The sequence below is a fragment of the Oncorhynchus gorbuscha genome, linkage group LG07 (genome assembly GCF_021184085.1).
Source record: "Oncorhynchus gorbuscha isolate QuinsamMale2020 ecotype Even-year linkage group LG07, OgorEven_v1.0, whole genome shotgun sequence".
In the NCBI taxonomy this organism is placed as follows: domain Eukaryota; kingdom Metazoa; phylum Chordata; class Actinopteri; order Salmoniformes; family Salmonidae; genus Oncorhynchus; species Oncorhynchus gorbuscha.
Window position 1 is genome coordinate 49,360,512 of NC_060179.1, and position 14,964 is coordinate 49,375,475.

Below are 14,964 nucleotides of genomic sequence, written 5' to 3' on the forward strand. Positions count from 1 at the left end.
CTAGGCAACCATAGACTTACATAAACACCTAGAATGAACACAACCCCATAAATCTACAAAAAACCCTAGACAGTACAAACAAAAACCATACATCACCCATGTCACACCCTGGCCTAACCAAAATAATAAAGAAAACAAAGATAACTAAGGCCAGGGCGTGACAGCAGAAGTCTTATATCTCCCTCTCTAACTTTAAGCATCAGCTGTCAGAGCAGCTTACCGATCACTGTACCTGTACACAGCCAATCTGTAAATAGCACACCCAACAACCTCATCCCCATATTGTTACTTATCCTCTTGCTCTTTTGCACCCCAGTATCTCTACTTGCACATCATCATCTGCACATCTATCACTCCAGCGTTAATGCTAAATTGTAATTATTTAGCCTCCATGGCTTATTTATTGCCTTTACCTCCCTAACTCTTCTATATTTGCACACACTGTACATATATTTTTCTATTGTATAATTGACTGTACGTTTGTTTATGTTTAACTCTGTGCTGTTGTTTTTGTCGCACTGCTTTGCTTTATCTTGGCCAGGTCGCAGTTGTAAATGACAACTTGTTCTCAACTGGCCTAAATAAAGGTGAAAAAAATGCTTGATGATAGATAGGCTGTGATGGCTGAGGCTAGTATTACTTTGACTTTTCTGAGTTGGCCACCGATAGTATTTAGTCAAAGGCCTCATACATTTACTTTATCTGTTACAGTGCAAGCCCTGGTGTCTGAGTGATGAGCAGTGATATCGTGGTTTCAGGACAGCTTTTAGTGGTACGTGGGTAAGCTGTTCGTTCACCTGCACCGGCCCGCAATTGCTAATAGCCAATCCACAACTGCCAACTATATGTGATAAAGTGAAAATCTGAGGCTGGCAAACAACCCTAACCCGCTAATATAGAAAATGCACTGTAGCCTACAGTCAGAGACAGCAGAACATTTTTTTACTGGTGGTGCAGTATTTTGTTTGCATAACTTAGATATGTTTCTGTTTATAATTTCTGATTTTTTTTGTAGGCTATTTCGAGAGCTTGGGAGTATACGGTTCTATCTGCATTTTTGTAAAAAATAATAATATTAGGCCTCCCGAGTGGTGCAGTGGTCTAAGACACTGCATAGTACACTAAATACCTCAATCCATGTTAATACGTTTAAAAGAAAACAAAAGATATACGTTGCTGACACAATTCAAACTAATGAGGGTTTGTAACTTTAAAGCCAATTATATCAGAATCATCTCTTTGCAGATAGAACCTTATAGTCCCAAGCTCTCAATTTGTTAGTCAACTGTCTATAATTAGATTACAAGCAGCTTCTCTTCTGTCATTATACAGTGCCTTCAGAATTCAGACTCCTTGACTTTTTTCACATTTTGTTAGGTTACAGCTTTTTTCTCAAATTGATGAAATTGTTTTTTTCCTCATCAATCTACCAACAATACCCCATAATGACACGGCAGAAACTGTTTTTTTAATATATATTTTTAATTTTTAGAAACGTTTGCAAATGTATAAAAAAGAAAAAATATACATTTACATAAGTATGCTCAGTTTGGCTGGACGGGCCAAACTACCATTTAAGAATGATGTACTTGGGGACTGTGTACTTGGGGACTTTCAAATGCTGCAGACATTTTTTGGTGCCCTTCCCCAGATCTGTGCCTCGACACAATCTTGTCTCGGGAGCTCTATGGGTAATGTCTTCAACCTAATTGCTTGTTTTTTTTCTCTGACTTGCAATGTTAAACGTGGGACATATATAGACAGGTCTGTGTCCTACCAAATCGTGACCAATCAATTGAATTACTCACAGGTGGACTCCAATCAAGTTGTAGACACATCTCAAGGATAATCAATGGAAATGTACCTGAGGATGTAGGATGGATGGATGAGGATGTAGGATGGATGTACCTGAGCTCAGGATGTACCTGAGCTCAATTTCGAGTCTCATAGCAAAGGGTCTGAATACTTATGTAAATGTGCAAAATTAAAAATTAAAATAAACTGTTTTCGCTTTATGGGGTATTGTGGCTCCTCTCACTGTTTGGGCGGTGCTCGGCGGTCGTCGTCGCCGGCCTACTAGCTGCTACCAATCCATTTTTCCTTTTCGTTTGTGTCTGTCTGTATTGTGTACACCTGTGTCCAATTAGTTAATTTCAGTGGGTTGCCTGTTAGTCTTTGTGCTGTGGTTAGGGGTGCGTGTCTGCACCATGGTTTTTTTTCTTTCACACGGCAGTTGTACCGGTTTGGTATGTGTGTAGGAATAGAGTAACTCCTCCGTGTGTATTGTTTATTTTCCCTGTGTGTGGCGACCTTGTTGGGGCATATTCCCACCCATGTTGTTGTTGAGTTGGGACTTTCGGAATAAACTATTGTGCCACTGGGACTTCCTTGCTCTCCTGCTCCTGATTCCTGCACCTCCCTCCTTCAAGGAGGCACTTATTAACAAATGTGTTTAGATTGTTGAGGATTATTATTTTTTAAATCCATTTTAGAATAAGGCTGTAACGTAACATGTGAAAAAGGTCAAGGGGCCTGAATACTTTCCGAAGGCACTGTATGTTGCCCTAGAAGACTAAATAAACCCTTGCTCACCAGAATGTCATAAATCGATAGAATGAATGCTTCAAACTTGTTGACATCGGTAAGTTCTCTCTCATCTCTGCTTCTTTCGAGCAGCAAAGACGTTTAGGCACAGAGGATAAAATGCAATAACCGTCCAAAAGAACGGAAAAGGTTTTCTGTGCAAAATGTCATCAGTTTGACGAGTTGAAAGGAAATAGAAAGCTGTGAAAATGACCCAACATGTATCTGATAAGATTTCAGTTTGGGTTGGTTGCATATTTTGCGTGGTTGAAATGCCACTTTTTATGGTGCTGATAGAGATAGCACCTCTACAGACGTCCCTAACATTCTCTCAAATGCTGAAAGAAAGAAATCATATTTCTCCACTCCTGTTCCCGAGTCAAAATATACATTTGTGACCCACAACCTGGATTCGGTCCTATGTAGCAACATTTTAAATGGCGTGTTTTACATTGGATAAAAGTAGAGACCCAGAGCTAGAAAATGGTATATTGTTCACTGCAGTTGAGGAACAATGGGAAAGTAATTCTGCTTCGAAAGTTGATACACTTGTTACCCCACTTTTGAGAAAATGGCCTATGAATACTTTGGTACACCTACTGGAGAGCCCTTCTTTGTCTACACTCATTCAGCATCGTTCACACCCTCTTAAGCTTTAGCGCCAACCCATCTCTTTAAGGATTCACAAGTGAATCCATGTGTTAAACAGAGTGAGTAATGTAGTTAACAACCAAATATTTCATGACTAAAAGTAGTAGCCTACAGGAAGGAAAAGCTCCAGGTAAAAATACACTTTTGGCCTATATCCTAACCTGACTTTGGTGCAGGTCATGTTGTTCTTCACATTACTGTCTCTGGTAAACACAGACTAAATGAAAGTTTATTTGTCACATGCGCAAGATACAGAAGGTGTAAACGGTACAGTGAAATGGTTACTTGCATATTTACATAGTAGCAATATCAAAAACAAAAAGTTTCTTGATAATTATTAGCTGACATTTACCCAGACACACTTGTCTAAATTGATGGGTCATGTGAAAGAAATGCTGTAACCAACACCCAGCCACATCTAGCTAAGTGGATGGGTCAATATTGTCTAGACATGCACACATGTTCATGAAATACAATAGATGCCCGTAATCTGCGGTAGAAAGGATTATCAACACATACTGAGCAGTTCACGTTAGACAGAAGCATGCTACATGGCAGACCAATCCAAACTCATCTCCCGGCATGTCCAGCCCATCCATTAGCGCAGCCAATCATGGCGAGCGGGAAGATTCCTGTCTTTTTCAGTGGCTAAACCAACTCGGCTCGTAATTTAACAATTGTATTCGTATTTACAGAGGGAATACAAGTTTATTATTAAGGCACATGAAAGTTCACAAGTTCTAGAAGGTATTTCTGCCAAAAAACGCATTTTGATTAAAAAAAATTAAAAGACGTTCAAATGCCTCTCCTGTGAAGTAGTGACGTGCGACATACGCCTAGCTTCTTGAAACGGGTCACATTTGGTATATAATGTTACTGCAGGAAATGCTTAATTCTGCAGGCTATGTGAACGGTTACGGCCCTAAAGTCAGTGTCTAGATTTCAGTTTCCCATCTGAACAGTAAGCAACAGTTCCCTTGATGTGCCATAGGCCTATTTGAAGGCCCTGTCTTGTGACTGTCGAATCTGTATAGCACCTCACAATAATCACACACAAACAACATAGCCAGCACTGCTATCATACTATTTTACCACTTCACCAAATCTTTTGCAAACATTACTTTCACGGCCCTGCCTTCTCATTATTTTCACCTCTCCATTTCGTAGCTTTTCTCTAACTGAATTAAACTCTGACATTGTCCCATTTGCCTCAGTGGATCAAGATTTTATGATCCTAAACCTGCCCTCCCCGTGGATATAACCAGGGGACAGAAGTCAACCCGCGCATCACTAACAGTTTTGACCCACTTCTGCCTCAACTGATTCACCTCGACTTAGCTAAAGATGTCATTAGAACATTACCTCAAGGTTAATGTTTATGGTAGTTCTAAGTAGGAGGGGAAGGTGTATGGGGTTAGGGTTTGACTTTGGCCAACGGTATGTGGGTCGGGTTAAGAGGTCGGGTTAAGGTTAGAGGTCACGGTCAGGACTGACTATTGGACCATGGGCCTGAGGAGAAGCAGAAAAAAATGCAAAGGACATGCAGCCCTATGCTCCACATGGAGTAAATAGGCTTAAGTAAGTCAGAACTGACCTGTTGTGGCTGTCCTCGGGGTCGTGCAGCGTTGCGTCGATGCCACTGTCCGTCTCTACATCCTCGTGCATCTCTGGCTGGACTAGGGCTCCCGAGTCTTCGTCGGTGAACATCTCACACTCGCTGTAGGTGCTCTCCGAGCCCAGGTAGGCACTATCCGTCACCTCGTTCTGCTACAGGAAGGAAATAGGAACATTTGAGTAATCTTATTAGGTCAAGTTGGGAATCCTCCACAATAGTGGTCCAAAGTATCTGGGACAGAGAGAGAGTTAAGTGGACATCGTTTAAATTGAGAAATCATTAACAGGTGACTAAAAATAGCATTATGAGGGCTGGTACAGTAGCTGATATGTGGATGGACTGTATGTATTAGCTAACAAAGAGTAAACACACCCAGTTGAGAGGTGATGACTACATACTGTAGGCTGTATTGTATACTAGTTTGATTGTTACACCCTATTTTTTTCCTAGCTGTAACTTTGCTGACAGACTTGCTGACAAACAGGTAAAAAAACCTTACTTGACACCCAACATCATAACAAGGTCATAACCATGTCATAATAGCTTACACAACTTTTGTCATTACACAGTCTTGACACATTTTTACCTGTTGTGACATACACTACATGACCAAAAATATGTGAACATCGCGCAAGCCATTTTAGCATTTGAATGCTTAAGGTGCCACGCAGATGTGCAAGATCAGGAACAGGCCTCATACCTTGCGTTGGTCAACGTGTGAAGTTGGGCACAGTGAGCAGTTTGACAAGGCTACTGATATTCCCTGGGGTTGGTTAAAATGAAAAATAACTTGCAGGTCATTGACTGTCAACACAATTACATATTTAGTTCAACACTGAAGGAGAGAAAGCATCAGTTCTACATCTGCATGGCTTGCTGTTTGGGGTTTTAAGCTGGGTTTCTGTATAGCACTTTGTGACATCGGCTGATGTAAAAACAGGTTTTATAAATACATTTGATTGTTTGATCAGTTGTCACAAAAGATGAGGTATTTTCAGAAGGAAGAAATTCATTTGAGCAAAACATTTTAGTGAATCTGTGATTCGTAACGTTTGAATACATTTGCTGACCAATGCATGATACATTTGGATCGGTTTTGGGTCTGCGGAACGATGCAGCCGTATCTTAAACATTTGAATCGTCACAAGCATACAATGTAGGTCAGTATTTGAATTAATTATAATGCATTCATAAGGAATTCAGACCCCTTCCCTTTTCCACATTTTGTTATGTTAGATTTATTTATAATTTGCAAATAAATTAAAATGAATTCATTAATTCATTAATCCTACAATGTGATTTTCTGGATTTTTTTCTCTCATTTTGTCTGTCATAGTTGAAGTGTACCTATGATGAAAATTACAGGCCTCTCTCATCTTTTTAAGTGGAAGAACATGCACAATTGGTGGCTGACTAAATTATTTTTTGCCCCAATGTAAGTCATGCAATAAAATGCAAATGAATTACTTAAAAATCATACAATGTTATTTACTGGATTTTTGTTTTAGATTCCGTCTCTCACAGTTGAAGTGTACCTATGATAAAAATTACAGACCTCTACATGCTTTGTAAGTAGTAAAACCTGCCAAATCGGCAGTGTATCAAATACTTGTTCTCCCCACTGTATGTATGTGTATATATATGCATATACTACAGTTCAACAGTTTGGGGTCACTTAGAAATGTCCTTGTTATTGAAAGAAAAGCTATTTGTTCATTAAAATAACATCAAATAGATCAGAAATACACTGTAGACATTGTTAATGTTGTAAAGGACTATTGTAGCTGGAAACGGCAGATTTTTAATGGAATATCTACATAGGTGTACAGAGGCCCATTATCAGCAACCATCACACCTGTGTTCCAATGGCACGTTGTGTTAGCTAATCCATGTTTATAATTTTAAAAGGCTAACTGATCATTAGAAAACCCTTTTGCAATTATGTTAGCACAGCTGAAAACTTTAGTGCTGATTGATGAAGCAATAAAACTGGGCTTCTTTAGACTAGTTGAGTATCTGTAGCATCAGCATTTGTGGGTTCAATTACAGGCTCAATCTGGCCAGAAACAAATAACTTTCTTCTGAAACTCATGTCTATTCTTGTTCTGAGAAATGAAGGCTATTCCATGAGAGAAATTGCCAAGAAACTGAAGATCTCGTACAACACTGAGTACTACTCCCTTCACAGAACAGAGCAAACTGGCTCTAACCAGAATAGAAAGAGGAGTGGGAGGCCCTGACGCACATCTGAGCAAGAGGACAAGTACATTAGTGTCTAGTTTGAGGAACAGACGCAAAGTCCTCAACTGGCAGCCTCATTAAATAGTACCCGTAAAACACCAGTCTCAACGTCAACAGTGAAGAGGCGACTCCGGGATGCTGGCCTTCTAGGCAGAGTTCCTCTGTCCAGTGTCTGTGTTCTTTTGCCCATCTTAATCTTTTCTTTTTATTGGCCAGTCTGAGATATGGCTTTTTCTTTGCAACTCTGCCTAGAAGGCCAGCATCCCGGAGTCGCCTCTTTACTGTTGACGTTGAGGCGGGTGTTTTGCGTGTACTATTAGGCACCATACAGTGCACTCATACTAGAGTGATCGAAGCAAACTAATGGAATAACAGTCGAAAGAAAAGGTTTAATCTTGTGGAGGCAGCAGAAAGATTTAATAAATAGTCAAAGTCCACGCACGAGATGAGCCAAGAATTTCAGATATGCTCACCGCAGCTGAAAAAACATAATAGAATACATGTGTATATGTGACCAGACTCTAACCATTCAAAATTTGGTCGAAAGAAAAATACGATGTGAAAATTCTGCCAGATGTCATTGGACCCTGTGCCAAACCGTAGTGTTCAGCATGCGGAATATTCACAGAGTGGTAATGATAGCTTTTCTGGCCACTCGCTGATTACTGTGGAATGAGTGAGGGCGCAGAGAGTTCAGCCAGGGAACTCTGTATGCAAAGGGACAATGGTAACAGCACAACTGGACCACACAAGGTCATAATATATTACAAATGGGCAGTCACAGTGGTATACCATGCTATACCACTATACATGAATGCTCATTCACATTAGACCACCCTGGCCCATATCATGCTGCTTTATGTAGGGGGGTTCATTGATATTCTGTGCAGTCACAATGCTATTATAATGTATGTGTTGAGTGGTCATATTTCCAGCAGTAACTGGAATGTAACCAATAACTGCGATGATATCCAATGACATCACCTACCTCATCGTACTCCTCTGGGCAGCCCACTGCTCCGTCCCCTGGGCTGAAGTGCACATCGTAGAGCTGGGGCTCTGTACCTGCAAACACATACAGTAAGCAGAGTAAATAGGGTCAACTCAAAGTAAACAAAGATTTAAGTTAGTGCAGTGGTATTCACATTTTTTGTCTTGTGACAACACTCCAAATCTAATGACACAACCATAGGCGGAAATCCCAGGGGACATGACCCCTCCATCCTGGGAAAAGTATGATTTGTCCCCCCCAATATATCACTGTAAACATAAGTATGTAATTTCAATAATATTAATAATACGCAATGAAAGCACTTGTGCTGATTATAGACACTTAATAGAGCGTTTTAAGTTTCAAAAGATTGCCCCGCCCTTTGCCTCACAATGGTTTGATCCACTGCGAGTTCCTTATCTGGCAGGTAACAGAGGGTTTGTGTCTACTTTCTGAAAGGCACTCAATGCACGTAACTGACACTGACTTGAGGTTAATCCAGTCAATCACGCCATAGCAATGTTTTTTTTTATTTTTATGTTGGCAGGGTTTACACACACACACTAGCTGAATTTGCATAGCTAGCGGGCAAACATTAACTATCAAGCTAGCTAGTACCTATTCCATTTATGTGGCGTCGTCAAAGATGGAATCTTTGCTATCGTCAGTTTATTCCAAGATCAGCATGCAGCTGTAGTGCTTCAAAGTCCCTGTGATAAGGTTAGCGATAAATTGAACTCCCAACTGAACTACACTCTCTTCTACCATTGTCTTAAACATCTTTAATGGTCTCCTTGCAAAAACTAAATTGTCGCTATGGGACTTTGAAGCACGTGTGCTGATCTTGGAGTAAACTGACAATAGCAAAGATTATAGCAAACACCACAGAAACGAAATTGGTGCTCGCTAGCTTTGCAAATTCAGCTATTGTTGGAAGCCAGCCAATATGAAACAAACTATATTAAAATGACAAAAGGTTGCAGCATATGTTGTGTAAATGGTGAACTCATACAGCTGTCATCTCTTGCCACTGCAATCCGTTTCACATTTTCTAGCTACCTTTTAGATCGAAGCCCATATAGAATGATAGAAGATAAGATGATGGAAGCCCATCTCCTACTGTAAATAACCTACACAGCCTGCCTGCCTGCCTGCTAGAAAAATGTCAGAAAAAAGTCAAAAGACAAGACATCAGAGTATTTTTCAGTACACCAAAACACAAAGCAAGAACCCTAGTAGCCTAACACTAGTTGATAAAATGTTCATTAGAAAGAAGTGAAATGCTAATGGAAACGTTTCACAATGATGTCATTAGGCAGATCAGGCAACAGAGGGCACACAGACAGCAGAGCTGGGGACAGACGGGCAGGGACAGACTGGCAGAGACAGGGAGTCTCAGGTAAGTTTGTTGAGTCTTTGTTTGGCAACACTATGAAAGGTTCTACATTTTTTTTACTTGTAAAATAGGGACATAATTGGAAAATGCCATGGATACCCCCACTCTCAACTTAAACTGGTGACTGAACTAAGATTTGTTTAAGGCAATGGTATTGCTGTTGTGATTAATTGTGTAGTTTTGGGTACTGGTAGTTAGGATTACAGCAAACACCTTATTTATTTTCTTGGAGACAGACTGTGAGGCAGTGAGGGTGGTGAAAGGGAAAGAGCCAAGAAGAGAGACTTCAGAGGACAGTGTCACAGCCACGGCAGGACCAGGTGTCAACCTTGTTGCCAGCAGCACCAGTATAGGGGACAGTGGCACAGCCACGGCAGGACCAGGTGTCAACCTTGTTGCCAGCTGCACCAGTATAGGGGAGGGTGGCACAGCCACGGCAGGACCAGGTGTCAACCTTGTTGCCAGCTGCACCAGTACAGGGGACAGTGGCACAGCCACGGCAGGACCAGGTGTCAACCTTGTTGCCAGCAGCACCAGTATAGGGGACAGTGGCACAGCATTGTCCAGTTACCTCAGTGATGGCACAAAACCATATCAGCCACACCCACAAGTTTTAGAACCGCAAACTCTTGCCAACAGAGTGTTGACGTTTCAAGACAGATGGTTTTGCGATATCCCCTGGCTACATTATAATCCATCAATAAAAGGAGTGTTGTTTTCACTGTAGTCAAGGGTTTTCAAGCCAGCCATCTATTGGCCAAAGAGCAGATGCTGCCTTCATTAGTGCAGGATTTAGCACATCAAAACTGCCAAACTCACCGCCACTATCTAACTCTAACAGCACATCAAAACTGCCAAACTCACCGCCACTGTGTAACTGTAACAGCACATCAGCTTAATCCAATCAGTGTCCAGTTATTCAGCGCGTGGGGTAAACAGCAGAAATTACGAAAGCTACCTTGCACTGTATGAGAAAGCAACAACATTGATTGAATCCATTGAGACACACTCAAGAAAATTTACTGGCAAAACAGTGGATCACTATAGGGCAGAATTTCTTTAAGTGTTGGATGGTGTGGAGGTTCAGTTTGGCGACCGTTTTGACCAGGACAGTCTAAACATTCTGTAAAAGTTGGAAAGAGTGCTTCTCATGGGGGAGTTGGATGAGTCTCTAGATCAGTACCCTGAGCTGAAAATAGATTCTCTTTCAGTGCAGTTGCCTCTCTTTCGCAACAAATACCCCTGTAGCAGCAGTTGAGAGGCAGCAGAGGTCCTCAGGAGCCTTCCAGTGGAGGTGCGGGGGTTGGTTGACCAAGTCGAGGTGCTGATCAGAATTTTGTCTGTAATGTACGTAAAGACAGGCTGGACAGTCTTGAGGGAAAATATCTGCCAGCAATTTGTTGGATCCATTGAAACCCTCAAACATAGGTTCGGTTCTTTTGTTCAGTAGTGTGTATAGCAGTGGTTCTCAACCTTTTTTGAGTACTGGAACCCCTGCATATTTTGAGGAAAGGCAGGCAAGGTTTTGAGTGGTCCTCAGGGACCTCCACCCCCTCTGTATTATATGTAAAGTTAGTGGAATCCTTGTGCTGCTGAATACGTTCATTACACTTTTTTATTTCATGGACCCCTTACCATTACACCAGGGACCCCTAGAGGTCCACCTACCCTGTTTGAGAACCCCTGGTGTATAGTATGATATTTGTTATTTTGTTTAGTAGTTTTTAGTACATAACAGTACACTGACTCATTATTTATTTTATTTAAAATTGCATACTTTGTGTGACATACTTCCATAGTTGTTGTTTGAAGAGTTGAGACACTGACTGAACAATAACTAAGTATTTCTGAAGGATATTTTGGTTGATTTGTTTGGGTTTTTCATTTAAGTAGTTATCTTGCTTTTAGAACTGTACTTATTCTGAGCGTTTTGTTCTTGTAAAGATGTTGTAATAGACTCAAACCAGTGGCACATATTTAATGACTATATAAATTCATCAGAAAAAGTTAAATAAAAAGGACAGTTCAGTGCGTGGACCAACTTTGTGATGGTTCTCAATGGAGATTCTTTGAGATGAGATCGCACCATGTTCATTGTATTTATGAAACCTGCACCCATACAGTGTACAGTACCATTACCACCTACAGGCCTTGCTTGGTATTGCTGGTTGTAAATACAAATACCTGCATACATACTGGACTGATAAGGAACACTGCTATAACTATTATTATTAGTAGTATTATAATGATTTAAACATTTTAACAAGTTGGGACAACACTTCATTTAACTACTGTACCTATCAATTATCCAGTAGTAGTAATTATGGTTCCTCAATATACATTTAACATATTACAACATAGTCTATGTGTTACAGCACTACTTTTGGTGCCTCCCTCAGGAATTGCTCTTGAGAAAATTTCATGTAAAGTTGATATCAGATTTTTGCCCCTGGACACAACTGTATATTTTCAACAAATAACCACAATGAAAATAATTATCAAAATGAAAAGAAGCCAACATATACATTTTCTGGGATTAAGGAATCTCATTTTTCAAATTATCTTTCTCAAAAACGTTTTTATATTGTCCAATACAATAATCTGGATTCTTAATTTTTCTAAAAAAAAAAAAAAGTATTATAATTTTAGCAACCCCAACTTTGAATATCACAGAATGAAAGAATGAAAAATAGGCTGCATTGTGTAAGCCAAGTGAATAAAAAAAGGATTTCAGCTTTTTTATTACAAGTGCAAACTTTAAAAGTATACACAAGTATACGAAACATTAGGAACACCTTCCTAATATTGAGTATCCCACCCTTTTTTTCCCTCAGAACAGCCTCAATTCGCCAGGGCATGGACTCTCGAAAGCATTCAACAGGGATGCTGGCCCATGTTGACTCCACTGCTTCCCACAGTTCTGTCAAGCAGAGTATATCTGAGCAGATGGCACTGTGATAGACTGCATCCAATTTGCTGAGTAGAGTGTTGGAGGCTAATTTGTAAATGACATCGCCGAGGTCGAGGATCGGTGGGTATGTTTGGTAACATGAGTGAAGGATGCTTTTTTTGCATTGGCCAGGTCGATGAATACGGCTGCACAGTAATGTCTCTTATCGATGGCGGTTATGATATCGTTTAGGACCTTGAGAGTGGATGAGACGCACCCATGACCAGCTCTGAAACCAGATTTCTATAGCAGAGAAGGTACGGTGGGATTTGAAATGGTCAGTAATCTGTTTGTTAACTTGGCTTTCGAAGATCTTAGAAAGGCAGTTAGGATAGATATAGGTCTGTAGCAGTTTGGGTCTATAGTGTCTCCCCCTTTGAAGAGGGGGATGATCACGGCAGCTTTCCAATCTTAGGGAATCTGGAAAGAGATACGAAAGAGAGGTTGAATAGGCTAGTAATAGGGGTTGCAACAATTTCGGCAGATCATTTTAGAAAGAGAGGGTCCAGATTGTCTAGCCCGGCTGATTTGTAGGGGTCCAGATTTTGCAGCTCTTTCAGAACATCAGCTATCTGGATTTGGGTGAAGGGCAGTTGACCGGGGTAGGGATAGCCAGGTGGAAAGCATGGCCAGCTGTAGAAAAATGCTTATTGAAATTCTCAATTATAGTGGATTTATCGGTGGTGACAGTGTTTCCTAGCCTCAGTGCAGTGGGCAGCTGGGAGGAGGTGTTCTTATTCTCCATAGACGTTACAGTGTCCAATAACTATTTTGAGTTTGTGCTACAGGATGCAAATTTATGTTTGAAAAAGCTAGCCTTAGCTTTCCTAACTGCCTGTGTATATTGGTTCCTAACTTCCCTGAAAAGTTACATATCGTGGGGGTTATCCGATGCTAATGCAGTACGCCACAGGATGTTTTTGTGCTGGTCAAGGGCAGTCAGGTCTGGAGTGAACCAAGGGCTATATCTGTTCCTGGTTCTACATTTTTTGAATGGGGCATGTTTATTTAAGATGAGCGAATTTATGAAAGCACCCGAATGTCCATTGAGAACGCATAACGACTATACCATTTAGCTAAGAATGATGAGAATAATCAAGTCAATAAACATTGGGTAGTTAGTTAGCCTATAGTTAATATACTGGCAAGTTTGATGTATAAGTAGCCAACTAACGTTAGGTAGCTAGCTAACATACCGGTACATACTACTGTAATGATATGCTAAGTGGCTCTTAAGGACAGCGTAGCTAACAAATTGTCAGCCAACATAACATGTAAGGTAACTTCTTTGAAAAGGAACTACTTTATTACATTGCTCAACATTTTGTTAACATTTGTCATAATTAGTTAAAGCAATGAATTTGTATCCACTATCGTTGGACTTTTTCTGACATTTTCTTCAAATCTGAAAACGATGTGAAGCCACGACCATTTCCTGAAAAATTGCATTATGGGCCCTAAAGTACATAAATAGTGTCTTTTGCGTCTATACTTCATATTTTGGCAAATTTAGTACGACATCCGGGAACTTTCGGCATACTAACTATATCTATACTATGACCATTAAGCATATGACCATATATTCAATTCACGACACAAATAGTACAGTTAGTGTGGATAGTATGAGTATTCGAACACAGCATATATCCTTTTTACTTTTTAAAATGTAGATGTTCCAAAGGGCTGCACCAGTGGCATGTTGACAATAGGACAAAATGGGGCATGTCAGTCAGAGCACATCCGCCTAATTTTCCAAATAAAAGTCCAACTATGATGTGATGGCAATCATCGTCATCCCAGTTTCGAAAGGAAAATCCTCTGACTCACTTCCATTGCTGATGGCCGTGATTCCTCGATAGAAGTCCTCGAAGCTGATCACCCCCAGCCCACTAGGATCCAGAAACTTGGTCAGATCCTTCACCTGTAATATAGAGACAACCATGAGACCTTTCAAACACATCAATCATAAAGCTCACTTCACACTATGATTAAATCAGCTTTGTTGCCTGAATGCTTTATAAATAAATCAGATTGCATTCTGTCCAAATGAACGTGATGTAACAGACAATGAGCACACAGGGTAAAACTGAGCAAATTGAATTAAGAGACAGGGGACAGCATCCAAATTGAAAAGGTTGTGGCTTTGCTATCTCAGAGTACATCTGAAAATGAACTACCTTAAACGACTGATATTTCATTGAGCTCAGTCACGTCATGGAAACATTTCTAGGGCTGTAAAAACATCCTTGAAAATCGTCAAAATCACAAAACTGTCTCACTGAGGCTTCTGTGGTTAGGCTACTTCAACTGGTATGTTTCTTTCCAAGACGAAACAATAGGAACCAATACAAAAGTTATTTGTTTCTGCACATGTAGACATTGATTTCTTAACTCTTTTATAAAAATGTACATGTAAATATGTGCTTCAATTTTACAGGGTTGCAGTGTCCTCAGACAAGGTAACCAGGGTTGAGCTCCAAGTGTCTCGCCTCCCTCAACACAAGGCCAACACTTCTAGGCCTACATAAAGCAAAACA

The 14,964-nt window shown here is 40.4% G+C and overlaps 1 protein-coding gene across 2 annotated transcripts in view; it reads right to left on the reverse strand.

Moving 5' to 3' along the window:
- Positions 1–14,964, reverse strand: part of LOC124039240 (rab11 family-interacting protein 3-like) — a 68,044-nt gene that overhangs the window by 39,407 nt on the left and 13,673 nt on the right. For both annotated transcript variants that reach the window (XM_046355151.1, XM_046355150.1), the window contains exons 2-4: positions 14,255–14,348; positions 8,079–8,155; positions 4,829–5,001 (exon numbers count right to left, since the gene is read on the reverse strand). In XM_046355151.1, the coding sequence (XP_046211107.1) occupies positions 4,829–5,001; positions 8,079–8,155; positions 14,255–14,348 (344 nt within the window). The remainder of the gene's footprint in view (positions 1–4,828; positions 5,002–8,078; positions 8,156–14,254; positions 14,349–14,964) is intronic.